Below are 17,438 nucleotides of genomic sequence, written 5' to 3' on the forward strand. Positions count from 1 at the left end.
CACCTGGGCCAGGGGAATTCCCTGCTGTGCCCGTCCCTGGGGTAGGCAGTGTTCCCTCCCATTGGAGACATGGTGAAGATAGAAGGAGCAGCAGGGGCCTGGCTTCCTGAGGACAGGTTTAGGCTGAGGGATAAACCCACCCAACCACCCAACAGTCTGGGAGAAGCTACATTCAGCAGGACGGAAGTGCATGGAAGCCAGAAATCTGCTGATGGCGCCAGCTCGGCAACTCGCTCTGGAACAGCACAGCCAACACCACTGTGTCCCATGACCAGGGCCTCCTGCCCACAAACGGCACCCCACCTGCCCATGGGCCAAACAGATCCCTAAGCTTGTTAACCTGGACAAGATAGATGGGAACGTTTCAGAGAAAGTTCAAGTGAGAAACTATCAAAACCACAGCTTGCCCAGTCCCCCTCCCCCCGTGGCCCTTCCTCTCTTTCCAGACCCCCAGCCTCCACTCTACCTTGGTCATCAGTTCTCTGCTCAAGGACTCGTCTTGGCTATAGCGCTCCTTAAGTTTTTCAGAGCGCTGCCTGAGGAGAGGGGAAAGAGGGAAGGATAAATTTAGGGATAATGTGAGGGGTCTGAGTGCAAATCTTTTTCTTTGACAACCTGAGAGATTCAAACTGCCTGGAGGAGTGCTCTCACTGGGCTTCTCTGAGGGCTAAGGTCTTGTGAGACTGGGAGGGGGCTCTCCTGTTGGTCACTGGGGTCTCCATTCCCCCGCTATACAGAGCAGCTCTCTTTTGACCACTTTCAGTTTCAACTGGGCATAGAGTTCTGTTGCTATAAACACTTGAAAATCTCCAATGTGGCTCAACCCAGTACCTGACATTTAGAGAAACCGAATCCTGAAGCAGAATTGGTGCACTAAGGACACCAGGAGACTTAGAGACCCACCGCTGAGGCCCAGGCCCTGTTCCAAGCATTTGCTGCCACCCAGGAGTTCCCAGCTGACTGAGGGGCCAATGGCAGACATACGGGAGATCCCCCATCCACCCTGGTCCTCCTATGGAGAGAGGCCTACCCACCAGGAAACTTCCTCCATGTGTTCTTCAGGTGGCATATGGATGTTTTCTGCAGAACAGAGATGACAGTGCAGGGCGAGGAGAAGTTCTTCAGGATCTTGCACTCCTGGGGAAGGGAAGAGAATGAGCTGTGAGGTGGGGCGCTGGAGCCCTGCTTGCTCTGGCTTCAGTCCCCTTCTATTTAAATCTCCTCTCCTGGATGAGACAGACGCTCAGGGAGCCCCAGAAGGGCACATTTAGGACCCAAAGAGTAACACTCACAAGGAGGAGGATTTTAGCTCAACCCAGGGAGGGAGCCAGGTAGGAAGTGAGCATCCCCGCACTGGGACCTGGAGTCAAGGTCAGCATTCCCCTGGCAAGAAGGGCCTAGGGACTTGCAGGGGCTTAGACCACACACTGCAATCCTGGGATCTGATAAAGGTGGAGGCAGTTCCCAAGGCTCCAGAGAGGGGCTCCACTGGGCCGCCCACAGCACACCTGGGCCACCTGGATCCAGCGCTCCACCACCCTCACCCTGTTCTGTGCCATCATGCTCGGGTCCCCGAGGCAGGTGGTGACGACGAGGCTGGCCACCCTTCTGAAGTGGTCGATGGTGGCCCGGACGGTGTGTGCCAGGTGCTCATTGCTGGGCTTGTTCCTCTTGCCCCAGGTGGAGCCCAGGCACTGAGAGGGCACCACCTTCCGGAAGAGCTCCTGGGGAACAGGGGGAGTGTCACCCAACATTGCCACACCCCAGCTCTGTGTCCACATCCACAAAAGTCCCACACAGGGGTCACAGTTTAGAGCTGGAGCTCAGGAAGCTCATGATGTGGCCTGAGCCTTGTGAGAGTCCCTGGCTTTTCTTCTCTGTCCACTGAGGGTACCCAGAGGATGACCCAGGACCCAATACTGGCAGGGAAGGGAGAGGGACATTTGCATCCAGCCCGTCCTGGCTAACTCCAAGCTCCAGATGGTGGCTCACCTCGGCTCATCCCAAGGGGGCATCTTCCAACACACTGATCCCCCTCTGGTCACACTCCCCATTCTGATGCACATTCTCCCCTGGCAGCTACAACCACGGGCCTTGTCTGTCTCCCTTGTAGTGGAGTACACATCAGGTGTCTAATAAGTCCTGAGGCTGTTGAGCTTCCTGAGCAGACGGTTGGGCCACCAGGGACCTGGCTGCATACAGTGAGTTCCCCTCCACTACTGATGTGCCAGGCCCTGCTCACCCTTCCTTCTCTTCAAGGAGCCGGCACAGCCACTCTGTGCAGCAGGTCCTGTTAGTGTCCACCTCTACGCTCTGCAGGTGGAAAGCAAAGGCTTAGGGGTTCAGAAAGTTGCCCAGGTCGTATGGTTGGTAAGGGGTGGAGCCAGGATTCGGGCCCAGATCATAGGAGACTGGATGAGGTCTGGGGCAACGATGGCAGAGGGAAGGCCTACCCCACCCCGCCCTCAGAGCCCAGTTGCTCACTGCATCCATCACGATCAACTGCTCCACCACCAGCTTAGGAGGGAAGGCCGTAGGGTTGGGTTTCTTCTCACACTTCTTAGCCACAGGTGGAGATGGACTTCCCACTAGAAATGATGGTCCAGGTGACTCCAACTCAGCAGCTCCCACTCCTGCTGGAGTCCATGTTGGCCCTTGCTCCACCTCCAACACTGCTGGTAGAGGGGACACTGGCTCCAGTGCTAGAGGGTGTGGTGTCAACGGAGCTGGAGCCAGCTCTACCTCCACCACTGCCCACAGCTCTGCTTCTGCTGCTGGCTGAAACTCTGGAGCTGACTCTGGAGCGGGATAAAGAGAAAGGTTCACTCACATAGCTGACTTTCCATGTGTCCTTCTAAATACAGGAAAGATCCCACTTCTCTTCCAGGAATAGAAAGCCTGCAGTCCCCTTTAGCCTCTGGCTCTGCCTCAGTGGCCTCCTAAACTCACAACAGACAAGGGAAATAGGGTCAAGGGAGCACAGCTCTGAACCAGACAAGGTTACCTGCATGTACGTCCCCTTTAGCTTGAAAAAGAGACAGCCCCTGACTGGTCCCACCCTAGTTCTGGTCCAACCCCATCATCTCAAGGTCCTGAGTGTGGAGGCCCTCTGCTCCTGCTCTCATCTCAGAGCAGCACTGGATGGTGTGGGTGGCCTCATGTACCTGCTCCTTGTCTAGTGAGTTGGTGGAGTTGAAACCATTGGGCAGCTACTCGACGACCTCCTGAGTGGAGTTCTGCAAAGACTGCCTGGGAGCTGGGCCAGAGGGAATCAGGGGTGGCCTGCACACTGCCACTGAGGCCAACCCCCAAGAGAAAGTCTGCTCCTCAGTTCAGGCACAGAGGGCATCCTGGCAAAGATTTTTGGTCAGGGAGGGAAGGAAATGAAACCTCTAGGGCTCAATAATATACGAGTAGAGGAGCTCACCTTCTCATGCTGTCAGCCATGATCTGGGGTATGAACGTGACAGACCCACCAGGTTTCCGACACCTAACAACAAGCTCCTGCTTAGGAATGGCCTGTCCCACATAACCTGCCTTCCGCACTCCACACAGACACACAAACACACACACACACACACTATGAGGGGCCTGGAGTGTGGGGTTGATCAGGTGGGATCACCGTTGTGTCCTGGCCTGCACTAGCCTTTCCTGGGCTCCCCCATGTTACCCTTCACTGCCTCCTGTCAGACACCCAGAGGCGTCAGGGATGAGGGCTGAGCCAACATCGGCAACAATCAAAAAGATTCTCTTTCTGGGTTTTTTTGAGGCCAGATCCTGCAAAAGTTTGGATACAACAACAAAACATTTTTGCTTCTTGGCTGTCTCCATTCAAGTGAGCTGGATGGGGGGCTGTGGGTGCCTGGTTACCAGAGTTCTAAGATCTGTTGAGGCCTAGGACCAAGGAGATGGGGTCATTTTTCAAGATTCCTTTACCTGGGACCCTTACCTCAATCAGATTTCTCCAGAGCTGCCCATTGAGCCCGGGTTGCTCACCCTCCTCTCTCATGTCACTTCCTGAACTGTACACAAGGAGCCTACACAGCCCTAGCCACAGTTCCCTGGAAACCTAACTCAGGTCCTAGCTTTGAGGAGACAGAGATGAATGCAGACCTCCTCTTTCTTACCAGTTCTGCATCCTGGGAAAGTCCCTGTGCCTCTCAGGTCCTCCCTAGTCTCCAAACCTGCACCATGGGGATCAGGCTAGAATCTACTTCCTAGGGACCTCACCCGGTGTATATGAGATAATATCTATTACCCCTGTGGGCTGGTGTCACATGTACCTAAGGCACAAACTTAGAGATGGAAGAATAACAAGAAGGGGTGACATGTAGCACAGAACACCACTCAAAACAGGCCTGGATTCTAGCAATGTGATATTGGAACAGTCACTTCCAACTTGGCCTCATTTTCAGGTCAGCATCATGAGGGGTTTGAAACTAACGGAAATTTAGACACTGCCTTCTGTGGCATAAAACCATTCAACTGTTTCCTGTTTTATGGAGAATGAGACCCAAGGGCCTCATCTTGGCCTATGAGGTGGGAAGCCTCCACAATGGTACCCAGTAAACCCCACTCATGGCATAGCCATCCCCGTGGAACCACTAAGTAGTTAGTAACTGGCTTATGAACATAATAAGAGCCAATGTGATGGGATGTCTTGTCTAAATTTTAACTACACAAGTCTCTCACTTCCTCTTACTCCCTCTCTCATGTTCCATCTCTCTCTCTCACTCTGTCGAATCCCTGTAACTGAGGAATCAAATACCAGTGTTTTGGGACTGCCCAATGTGGAGGCCTATAGAGGAGAGAAGCACGGGAGTGCCCAGGCCAACAGACAGAAAGGAACTCAGGCTCTCAGTCCAAACTGAATCCTGAAGGCTGAGAGTGACCTTGGGGGCTTGTCCTCCCCCAGTTGAGCCTCAGTTGAGGCCACAGCCCCAACCTGTTCAACTCAGTGAGGCAGAGGCACCCAGCTAAAACGTGCCTCATTGCTGATACACACAAATTGTGAGATAGTCAACATTTGTAGTTTTGAAAAGCAAGGTTAGGGGCAATGAAGTCAGAGAGGGAAAGGTAACTGACACAGCCTACCAGGCCCTGGCCCTACCTTCCACCCCAGCTCCTGTTCTCTCCTCCCAGCCTCCCTCCAGCTGCACTGGCCATATTTCTGACCTCCTCTGGCCAAACTCACTTCTGCCTGTGAGACTCAGGACCGGTGGTGCCATCTCCCTGACACACTGCTCCCAGACCCCTGAAGGGCTGGCTCCCTCTTGTCATTCTGGTCCCAGCAAATGTCACCCTATTGAGGCCTTTCAGACCCTCCTACCAAGTGACGCCCAACCTTCCCTCACAGCCCCCTGCTGTGTTTCTCTACAGCACTTGCTGAGAGGAACTTACCCACGGCTCTCAGAATCAGTGACAAACATGGAGAACTCAAAGGTTTTGCGGGTACCAATGCCTGTGTTTCTCATCCCCTAAGCCATCAGATGTCTCCTTTGGATCCCACTGCTGCCACCAAACTGGTACAAAGCAAAATAAAACTGAGTAAATTTTAAACATCTTATCGGCTTTATTCAACAGTTCATGAATCAGGCAGCATCCAGTCTAGCAGAGAGAAAGGAGCTCCAAGGAGCTGTACAAAATGAAAGACTTTTATAGGCAGAAGGGAGCAGGAACAAGGAAATTACACTACACCAAAAAGAGGGTTGGTTACTGCAAGGTTACCTTCCTTTAGGGGATGGCAGGTCTCTATTAGGAAGGTGACCTACCTGCTGCTCATCAGGCGATTCCCAATTGACTGGTTTATGATTCTATTCCTGGGAGGGCAAAAAGTCTAATTAAATCTCGGCTTGTTGATGTGAGACTTAGGCTAAGTGGCTCTATTAGGGCCTGGTGTCTTGTTTTATTATTTTATTTATTTTTTTTTTTTGTGAGGGAGATCAGCCCTGAGCTAACATCCATGCTGATCCTCCTCTTCCTTTTTCCTGAGGCAGACCAGCTCTGAGCTAACATCTATTGCCAATCCTCCTCCTTTTTTCCTTCCCCAAAGCCCAGGTAGATAGTTGTATGTCATAGTTACACATCCTTCTAGTTTCTGTATGTGGGATGTAGTCTCAGCATGGCTGGGGAAGAGGTGCGTCGGTCACGCCCGGGATCCGAACCCAGGCCGCCAGTAGTGGAGCGTGCGCACTTAACAGCTGGGCCTGCCCTGGTGTCTTGTTTTAAACACATTACTTCTGCTGGTCCCTGATTTCCCCAGTTACACCCCAGCTGTCCCTTCATTGACCATTGTTAGTCACACACCCACTGCACCTGCCTCCAGTCCTTCCCCTTCAACACCGTAATCTCACACACAGCTCCTCCCGACACTATCATGACGTCTCCCACCACACGTCCCTTATACTTTCCACACTGCCAGCAAGATGCTTCACAAACACCACAACCATTTATGTCCAATGGGCTTAGAGGTCTAACCGTGCACTGGGAATCAGGAGTCACAGGGTCTGTCACTTGGCCTCCAATCACCTACTGTACCCCAGCTGAAGGGCTTACCCTGCAGAGAGACTCAGTTGTAGCCAACTCCATCGAACAACATCTTTGCCCCAGGCTTCCTTCAAAATGCTCCACCCACTTTCTGCCCCAACTGCTCCTTGAGGGGTCATTTTGGGGTAGCCTTCGAGGCCACCTTGGTGATTTTGTGCCCAGGCACAAACAGCTCTTGGCCGACAAACACTTTAACCATACCCCCTGAAATCATATAGCACAGGTAACCAGTGAATGCGTGCAAATTATTTTACCTCAAGACACCTAAGGAATATTTCACACCAGGAGCATCCACTTTTGGGTTTCACTGTGGGCTGATATCACAAGGCTCTCACCCAGTGAGCGTCTCTCTTCCCCAGCTCTCTGAGCAGCTTTCTCCAGGCTATATTGTGCAACGCACTATTGTTTCTCTCTCAGCCTACTTCCCTCAGGTCGCAGGTCCCCTGAGTTTCCTGCCCTGACAGGCTACCACCAACCCATAGAAACAATGTCAGTCCTATAGCACTGGGTGTTCAGTTCTACTAGGATTGACTGACTGGACTGGGCACAGGTGCGGTGGCCCTACCCACACAAAATCAGGAAACTGAGGCAACTAAGAAGTATCAACAACCTTAACAGAACATGGACAACAACTCCATAGGAACATATCCTAACCCCTGAACAACACTCTCATGAGTCTCTCGCCTAAATGGTTTTAGAAAATTGTCTGGCCCTAGACTGTCTATACCGGCCAAGGAAGGAGGGGTTGGTGCCTTTCCTAGAACCACACTTGCTGAGTGTACATCAACAGAGAAGTTCAAACCTACCTTCACCAAATGGCCCAAGAGGTTAAAATATTGCATAATATTACCCAAATCTTTGAATAGATACCAAAGGCCCCCGAGGTCACTGACCTATTTTCATGGCTGGTCTCTCCAAGTTGGGGACAATGGAAATGGACTGGATTTTAGACTGTTGCTTGTATAGTCATAGGATTTGTTACTATAGCCCTCGTCGGATGTTTACTCTCTTGGCTACAACTTGCCCTACCCCTAATAACTCCATTAATTACACTTATTAAATATACCAGCCAACTTAAAATTAACCAATACCCTGATTAACTTAAAAAATTCAAAAATTTTATGTGGAAAATCTGCTTAACATAGAATACACCGTTTTAAGTATTTCAAAGTATACATTTCTGTGGCTTTTAGCACAATGATTATGTCGTGTGGCTATCACCACTATCTAATTCCAGAACATTTTCAACACCCCCAAACAAACCCATACTCATTCACAATCTATTTTCTGCTAACCCAAACCCATGGAAACAACTCATCTGTTTTCTCCCCCTATGGATTTTCCTATTCTGGACATTTCATTCAAATGGCATCCTGTTATCTATTGCCTTTGTGGATGGCTTCAGTGAGTACACATGTTTCAAGATTCACCCACGGCCGAGCATGTAGCAGTACGTAATTCTTTTTTATGGCTTATAATATCCTATATTATGAATAGGCCACATTTGGTTTATGCAGTGATAACTGGATAGAAATTTGGGTTTGTTCCACTTTTGGACCATTGTGAACACTGTTGCTTTGAATGTCTATGGGCAAGTTTGCTCTTTTGGACATATCTACCATGGGCCTCTCCAGGTCAATGGTAATTCTAGGTTTAAGATTTTAGAAAATGCCAAGCTGTTTTCTGCAGTGGCTGCATCATTTTACTTTCCCACCAGTAATGTATGTGGGTTTCCCTTTCTACACATCTTTACCAACACTTGTTATTTTCCATTATGTTGAATATAGCCTTCATTTTGAGTGTGAAATAGTATCACATTGTGCTTTGAATTTGTATTTTCCTAATAATTAATGATACTGAGCAACTATCTTGTGCTTATTGGCCGTCTATATATTTCCTGGAGACATGTCTATTCCAGTTGCTTACCCCGTTTCATTGACTTGTCTTTTATAATTGAGTTCTAAGAGATCTTTATATATACCCAATATAAGAGCCCTCTCACGTATATAAGTTGCAAATAGTAGGAGACTTCAAAGACCACTTTTAACGGATAGAATATCCATACAGAAAATCAGGAAATAGCAGACATGAAAACATTAAATACTAAATGGACCTATCAGACACACACAGAATATTTTACTGGACAGCAACAAAATGTACACTCTTCTCAAGGGCACACAGACTATTTTCCAGAACAGATCACATGTTAGGTCACAAAACAAGTCTTAACAAGATTAAAGAAGACTGAAATAATACCAAGTAACTTTTCTAAACACAATGGCATGAAACTAGAAGTCAATAACAGAAGGAAAACTGGAACATTCATAATATGTGGAAGTTCAACAAAAACTCTTAAACTTAAAAGTAGATCAGGGTGCAGACAGGTGCTGTAGCGGTTAAGTGCATGTGTTCCGCTGCTGGCGGCCTGGGTTCGGATCCTGGGCACGCACCAACCCATGCTTGTCAGGCCATGCTGTAGTGGCATCCCATATAAAGTGGAGCAATATGGGCAAGGATGATAGCTCAGGGCCGGTCTTCCTGAGCAAAAAGAGGAGGATTGGCATGGATGTTAGCTCAGGGCTGATCTTCTTCACACACAAAAAATGTAGATCAAAGAAGAAATCAAAAGGGAAATTAGAAAAGAGCTCAAAACATACAAAAAGAAACAATAGGGACCGGCCGGGTGGCACAAGCGGTTAAGTGCGTGCACTCCACTGCGGCGGCCCGTAGTTCGCCGGCTCAGTTCCCGGGTGCACACCAACGCACCGCTTGGCAAGCTATGCTGTGGCAGCATCCCATATAAAGTGCAGGAAGATGGGCACGGATGTTAGCCCAGGGCCAGTCTTCCTCAGCAAAAAATAAAATAAAATAAAATAAAAGAGGATTGGCAGATGTTAGCACAGGGCCAATCTTCATCACACACACACAAAAAGAAACAATATGGGCCGGCCCTGTGGCTTAGCGGTTAAGTGCGTGCTCTCTGATGCTGGTGGCCCGGGTTCGGATCCCGGGCACACACCGACGCACCGCTTCTCCGGCCACGCTGAGGCCGCGTCCCACATACGGCAACTAGAAAGCTGTGCAACTATGGCATACAACTATCTACTGGGGCTTTGTGGCGAAAATAAATAAATAAATCTTTAAAAAAAAAAAAAGAAACAATAAACACACCAAAACTTATAGGCTGCAGCAAAATAGTACTAAGAGGAAAATTTACAGTGATAAACTTGTACATTACAAGAGAAGAAAGATGTCAAAGAAACAACCTGACTTACAACACACAGCATTAAAAAAAGAAAAAATGAAACCCAAAGTTAGCAGAAGGATGGAAGTCACCAAGAGGAGAGTGGAAAAAAAAATGAAAGACAGTATGGACGATTAATAAAAGTAAAAGTTGAGTTTTGGAAAAAATAAAATTGAGAAACCCTTAGATAAAATATCTAGGAAAACAAAGAAAGATGACTCAAACTAAATCAGAAATGAAAGAGGAGGCATTACAACTGATGCTTCAGAAAGAGATCAGAAGAGACTATTCTGAACTAGTGTACACTCACAAATTGGGTAACCTAGACAAAATAGATAAATTCCTAGAAACAACCTACAAAAGCTGAATCATGAAGAAATAGAAATCTTGAATAGACCAGTAACAAATAAGCAGACTGAATCAGTAATCAAACACCTCCCAATGAGAAGGGACTTCTCCACTCTGCCTGACCTTAGCCAGCCTGCCCCAGCGCCAGGCTGACTCCCGTGGACCTAGCTGGCTCCCTGCAGGCTTCTGCAAATCCAGGCCCCTGGCTCACCCTGGAGCATGCCAGCTCTGGCGGCCTCAAGCAGCATCCTTGACACCAGGCTCCCACCAGGCTCCTGGGAACCCAGGCCCCCATCTCAGCCTAGGAGCTGCCATCTTCAACAGCCCAAGGTGGCTCTTGTGACCACAAGAGGTGTCCTTGGCACCAGGCTCCTGGTGGGCTTTGGTGAATCCAGACCCTGGCTCACCCAAGGTCCTGCGTATGCCAGGCAGCCACAGGCAGCACCCACAGCCAAAGGCAGCTTCTGTAACAGGGCAAACCCAAGACCCCAGTGGGCTCCCACAAACCCAAGACCCCAGGTCACTCCAGCACTTGCTGGCTCCAGCAACCCAGGTAGATTCCATGACACCAGGCTCCCAGGGGGCTGCTGGGAACTCAGGCCCATGGATCACCACACCACCTGCCAGTTCCAGCAGCTGTAGACAGCTCTTATGGAACGAGGCTCCTTGCAGGCTCCCACAAAACCAGGCCCCCAGTTTACCCAGGTGCTTGCTGACTCAGGCGGCCCCAGGCAGCTCCCATGGCACCAGGCACCGGCAGGTTCCCATGAACCCAGGCTTCCATCTTGATCCAGTGCCTGCTGGCTTCTGCAGCCTCAGGCAGCTCCTGTGGCCCCAGGATCCCAGCAGGCTCCCAGGAATCCAGACTTCTGGCCTACCACAGCACAAGCTGTCTCTCGTGGTGCCAGGCTCCTGGCAGTCTCCCTTGAACCAAGGCTCTCAGCTCATCCCAGCACTGGCGAACTCTCATGGCCCTGGATGACTCCTGTGGCTGCAGGCTCTCAAAGAGGACCTGCCAAAACAGGCTCCAGTGGGGCTACTCATGATCTCAGGGTCCCAGCTGTGCCCAGGGCCAGACACAATACCATAGACCCAAGCTTTCCACTCACCCCAGTACCAGGCTGTCCAAGGACTCCAGCAGCAAGCTTGCCCCTGGACACCACCAGATGGCCTACCCAGGACCCCTAGATGGGATGACTATGAAGGCTTTGGTTTGCTAAAGCCAGTCTGTAAAGGGTGGAAGAGGTGCCTACGTCCTCAAATTTGCAGACACCAATGGAAGGCCACAAGGATCATGAATAATCAAAGACTCATGACACCACCAAAGAAAAAGAATAAAACTCCAATGACCGACCAAGCAATGGAGATATAGGAACTATGACACAAAGGCTTCAGAACAACCCTCTTTGAGAAATTCATAAAACTCTAAGAAAACATAGATAGACTACTAAATGAAATAAGGAAACAGTGCATGAAAAAGTGAGAAGTTCATTATAGAAACAGAAATCATTAAGGAAAAACAAACAGAAATCCTAGAATTGAAGAACACGACGACTGAACTGAAGAATTTAATAGAGAGGTTCTAAATCAGATTCAACCATGTACAAGAAATAATTAGTGAACTAGAAGATGTGTCGTTTGAAATCATCCAGTCAAAGAAACAAAAAGAAAAACGGTACTGCATAGGAATGGGGAAAGGCAGTGTGAATTATGGGATACCATGAAAAGAAATAGATAAGCATTATTAAAGTACCAGAGAAGACAGGGATAAAGGAAAAGAGTGTTTACTTAAAAAAAAAATAGCAGCTTGTATCACTATGAGTTTCCCTCTCAGGACTGCTTTTGCTGCATCCCATATGGTTTGATATGGCATGTTATCATTTTCGTTTGTTTCCAGATAGTTTTTGATTTCTCCTTTAATTTCATCAATGATCCATTGGTTGTTCAGTAGCATGTTGTTTAATCTCCACATTTTTGTCACTTTCCCAGTTTTTTTTTCATGGTTCATTTCCAGTTTCATAGCCTTATGGTCTGAAAAGATGCTTGTTATGATTTCAATCTTCTTAAATTTATTGAGACTTGCTTTGTTTCCCAACATATGGTCTACCCTAGAGAATGTTCCATGCGCGCTTGAGAAGAATGTGTAGTCAGCTGTTTTTGGATGGAGTGCTCTGTATATGTCTACTAGGTCCATCTCGTCCAGTTTTTCATTTAAGTCTAATATTTCTTTATTAACTTTTTGTCTGGATGATCTATCCATTGCTGTAAGTGGGGTGTTAAGATCCCCTACTATTATTGTGTTGTTGTTGATTTCTCCTTTTAGGTTTGTTAATAGTTGCTTTATGTACATTGGTGCTCCTATGTTGGGTGCATATATATTTATAAGTGATATGTCTTCTTGATGTAGTGTCCCTTTTATCATTATATATTTCCCTTCTTTGTCTTTCTTAACCTGTTTTATCTTGAAGTCTACTTTGTCTGATATGAGTATGGCAACACCTGCTTTCTTTTGTTTGCCATTAGCTTGGAGTATTGTCTTCCATCCTTTCACTCTGACCCTGTGCTTGTCTTTAGTGCTAAGATGTGTTTCCTGAAGGCAGCATATTGTTGGGTCTTGCTTTTTAATCCATCCTGCCACTCTGTATCTTTTGATTGGAGAGTTCAATCCATTTACATTTAGGGTAATTATTGATATATGAGGGCTTAATGTTGCTGTTTTGTCACTTATTTTCTGGTTCTTTTGCATTTCCTTTGTTTCTTGTCCCACTTGTTTTGGACTGCCAATTCAGTTTGGTTGTTCTGTCTTATGATTCTTCTAGTTTTCTCTTTGTTTATCATATGTGGTTTTGCTTTGATTATTTGTTTAGTGTTTACCTTGAGGTTTGGGCAAAAAATCTTGTGTATGAGATAGTCCATTATCTGATAGCCTCCTATTTCCTTATACTAAGTCAATTGAGTCACTTTCCTCTTCCCCTTAAGTGATACAATAAGTTAGGAAACAGATCTGTTGACAAACACAAAAAAGCTAGATCTAGCCTCAGCCTGAGGGACAACAACATAAGAAACTAGTGGAGAGGAAACATTCTTCTCAAACCACAATGAAACAGTCACCACAATGGATTGTGTGCTAAGCCACAGTGAAATCTCTAAAGAGTCCAAAAAGCAGAAATCTATAAGTAACCATATTATGGGACCTTAAAGCAATACAAATAAAAAATTATCACAAAATATTGGCTCCCCTCCCCCAACCTATCCACTTGAAAATCTGTCCACACCCTTCTAAATCTCTCAGGTTACAGAGGGGATCCAGACAGACAGGACAAACTCTTTAGAAATGAGCAGCACTGAGAGCAGCATGAGCCAAATCCATGGCGTGGAGACTAAGGGACAGAAGAGACACAGCCTCCACTGCAGGTATCAGGGAATATCAACTCTACATGAAGAAGCTGAGCACTTCCCTCCAGGAGCCAGAATAACACCACAATAAAACCAACAACAGCCGAATGAAGTGAGGATTCACGAGGCAGGAAAAACAATGCAGACCTAAGCAATGGAGTTAAGGGCTGGCTCTCTGGAAAGACTTGTACCAGTGAGAAACCTTGCGCAGTCTGACCAAAAGGAACAGACAAAGGCACCAAACTGTACCATCAGGTACAAGAAACTACCGAAACTGCTTTAACGTGATAGGAGAACATAGTGGATAACTCTGACCAAGACATCAGCGGTCCTCAACTGGAGCTGTCCTTCCACCAGAATGCATCTGGAAACACGCAGGATGGGTTTTGTTTCTTGTTTTGTGTTGTCCTAATGGTTGTTGCCCTGGGGGTCCCGGAGATCCTGAACAGCCAGTCACATAGAGCCGTTTCCCTCCTGAAGTGTTACTGACATCTGGGAAGACAAGCACTGATCCAGATTAAATGAACTATGTGGTAGGGAAATGTTTTCCATGGATGTATAACAGGCAAAAGATGGTACCCTCAATACATAAGGAATATTGAGAAACCAATGTTTACAACTACTAAACTGTAAGAGAGCGGGAAAATCAGAAACATAGCCAATAAACACACCAAAAATATATCCAACCTATTCGTACAGGTGGAGAAATATGCATGTAAAGCACAGGGAAGAGTTGAGGAGATTACACACCAAATTTTACTACCAACAAGGAATAAAAGTTGGGAGGTAGGTGAGAAATAGGAGTTTTTACCACTTCTTAGCTTATATATTTCTGTAGTGCTTTAATATTTACAAAAGAGAATGTACTCTACTCAAAAAGATGTTTAAAATTTTAAAGAAATTATTAAAATGTTCAAAATGACTTCAGTTCATGGATATTCATTAAAACACAAATGGAAAGAACCTCCCCATGACTTTAAGAGTCTCCTATAACTTTTCTAATAGTTACTATGTCGATTTTATTTCACATTTAGATCCTAACTCATTGGAATTTACATTTGTGTGAGGGATGCAACAGAAGCTGATTTTCTCCTGTTCAAGTGGAAAAACAAGGATCCAGGCACCGTTCATTGTGTAGGTCTGGCTTTCCCAGCAGACCTGCAATGCCTCCTTTCCCAGCGGCTAAACCTTGACAACTACCGCTGCCTCTCGAGCACCCTAGAACTGGCGGGGTGAGCTCTGCAGCCTGGGCTCCCTGTCTGCAAGGGGCAGCTACCAGCAGAGCCTTCTCCCAAGACAGCAGCAGGCATGCTGCACAAAGAAGTGGTCAGTGGCAGTCTGCTGCATAGCAGGAAACCCCTCATGATGAGCAGGCAGTGGGGGAGCCCCGAGCACGGGCACTGACCTCGGCGGGGGGCACCAGGCTGCTAAGGCAGGGAGCCCCCTCCCTTCAGCTCGTCCAGCTCCTCCTGCAGCGTGTGCACCTGGCTGTCGGCAGCTGCCCCTCTTCAGCTCGCCATTCTTCTCCACCTGCTCCCACAGGTGGCACCAGTGCTCCTGTTCCCCTGGGAGCAGAAGCAGTAGGAGTGCAGCGAGTTGAGGAGTTCTTGGGCCCCCAGTGCTGACAGGATGACCTTTCTGAGAGACGTGGGGCCGGTGCTGCTGTGCTTGCTCTGCACAGCTTCTGTGTCTGGCTTTAAGGTGACATCTGTTGGAGGGTGGAGGGGCTCTGGGAGGCTTTCTGAGGCATCATTGTGAATGATGAACTTGAGGGTTCTGGGCCAAGCCCTAGTCAGGCACAAGGCTGGTCCCTCTGCAGCTGGGCTCCACATCTCTCTTCAACCTCTTTCGGTCAACAGCCTCGTGGGGGACAGATGACCTTTCTCGAGTGTGCTCTGAGAAGAAAGTGTAAGAAAGTTGCCAGCCCATAAATCTGCACACCCCAGATCCTGAGGGATAAAGTCACCCACGGAAATGCCACTCTTACCTAAGAGACCCTGGCAGGGAAGAGGCGGGTCTCATTGCCAGCATCCATAGCAGACATGTTTGCATCTCCCTGGCTGCCTGATGCTGTGGAGGCCACACTGTATCCTGGAGTTCCTTCCAGAGACTCTGCACCTGCTCCTGACTGGCGGCTTCCTGGGCAGCCCTGGGTGCAGGTTCACCCTGCACAGTGGCTCGCTTCAACTTGCGGGAGCCCTGCTAGGCCCTCAGGTTTTCCCTCAAGGACAACGATGAACCTGCAGCTCCTTTCCCATCTGCTTCACTCGCATGTTCCTTAGGTCCCCGGTGGCCTTCCTGGTGTCCTTTCTCCTGGGGCAGCCACGGACTTCAGCCCCCCCTTCTCAATCAGGTGGAAGATGGAGGGCACGGCCATGGCTTGAGCATGTAATACTGACCATCCAGCCTTTCCAAGAGCTTTTTTTTGGTGAAACGTTCACTACAGATGAAAGAATGCTTAGTGGGGTCCAGTCATCCCTGTGAACAACCTTTAACCACTGAACCAGACATTGAGCCCTTTATGTGGAGCCTGCAAGGATAAATGAAAAAGTAACTAGAAAGAAAGGATTAAATGTCTACCCCTAAAATAATCAAGTATAGAAACAAAACAAGTGTTTTTGGGAACACCGACACCTGTAGCCAATTTACCCATTTAAACCTTTAGTAAAGATTTAAGAAGCACCTTCTGCTTGCAAGTTATTACTGGAATAGAAAGATGAAAGACCCACTGTCTACCTTAAGAAACTGACCATCTAAGGCAGAGGAGGAAGAAAGGTGAATACCTCCTCCCAGGCTGTGGTAAGTGCCCTGTAGGGACACAGACACTCGGGCAGATAGCACAGGATGGCATCAAGACAACAGGAAAGGCTTCAGGAAGCCTCAGAAATAGTTCCTAGAAGCTCATGGCTACCCAACCCTCCTGCTGTCCATGGGACGCAGTGCTAAAACGGCGAGGGTTGGTCCCCCTATTTCAAAGCCAGGCCAGGTGTCGGACAGCAGAGCCTCCCAGGCACTCAGCGGGGCGTCTGGCCCCAGCTCTGCTCAAGTAGCTGAGGTATGCAGGACTGCCGCCAGGAGAAGGTCAGCCCCAAGGGTTGTGGTTGCGTGTTCCTCCTGTCCTCCCCTTACCAGGAGGAAAGCTGTTCTCTGTACAAAGCAACAAGCCCCTGCAAGGTACTGACCAAGACACTTCATCATCTCTTCTCCTCATTAGGGTAAATTCTCTATTTAGACCAAACTCTGCACATGGGGGTTTGGGGGGTCTCTCTCAAGGGCTTTCTGCTCCACCTGAGGTCATCTAGCCCCCCTGAGTCCGCTGTGGACCAGACCAGGTGGATACTAGGTCCTCAGGGAGTTCCAAGCAACATGACCTTCTAACCTTTCTCAATGCTTTGTGACTAGTTACCAAAGGACCACCACCTCCTTTGCCCCCAGACCACGTTAAACAATGACACATGCCAAGAGCAACCTTCACTGCAGTGCTTTGTCTCATTCTCAAAAACAGTAACAAAACTTATGGGACACAGGCTCTGAAGGAACTGTCAAGAAAGCAGGGTGGCTGACCTATGAAACAAGCTCACATTACTAGTTCTTTGGATAGATTGTAACAACTTCCGACTTAGAACAAACCACTGTAAACCTTCAATAATTCTACAGACAACAAGTGGCATTCAGCTCTTTCAAAATTCAACAAGAACCTGCAATGCAAAACAAAAGGATCTGCCAGGAGATTTTCAAAGTAAAATGTGTTCAGTGCACTGTTTTGGGACCTCCAGTGCGGAGTCCGCAGGAAAGGACTCACTGAACTGGCTGAATTCCAGAAGCCCTCATGAAGGGAGCCAAGCCAGGGGACAGGCAAACTCCTCACCATGCTGTTGGAGCCCAAGGAAGAAGTGAAGAGAGA

General features: G+C 48.2%; 1 protein-coding gene across 1 annotated transcript in view; it reads right to left on the reverse strand.

Annotated features, from left to right (window-relative positions):
• Window positions 1–670: 670 nt before the first annotated feature.
• LOC131394251 (ral-GDS-related protein-like) overlaps window positions 671–17,438 on the reverse strand; it is a 104,457-nt gene continuing 87,689 nt past the window's right edge. The window contains exon 4 of the mRNA XM_058525469.1: window positions 671–1,137. Within this exon, the coding sequence (XP_058381452.1) occupies window positions 1,027–1,137 (111 nt within the window). The 3' untranslated portion in view covers window positions 671–1,026. The remainder of the gene's footprint in view (window positions 1,138–17,438) is intronic.

The sequence above is a fragment of the Diceros bicornis genome, chromosome 30 (assembly GCF_020826845.1).
Source record: "Diceros bicornis minor isolate mBicDic1 chromosome 30, mDicBic1.mat.cur, whole genome shotgun sequence".
Taxonomy (NCBI): domain Eukaryota; kingdom Metazoa; phylum Chordata; class Mammalia; order Perissodactyla; family Rhinocerotidae; genus Diceros; species Diceros bicornis.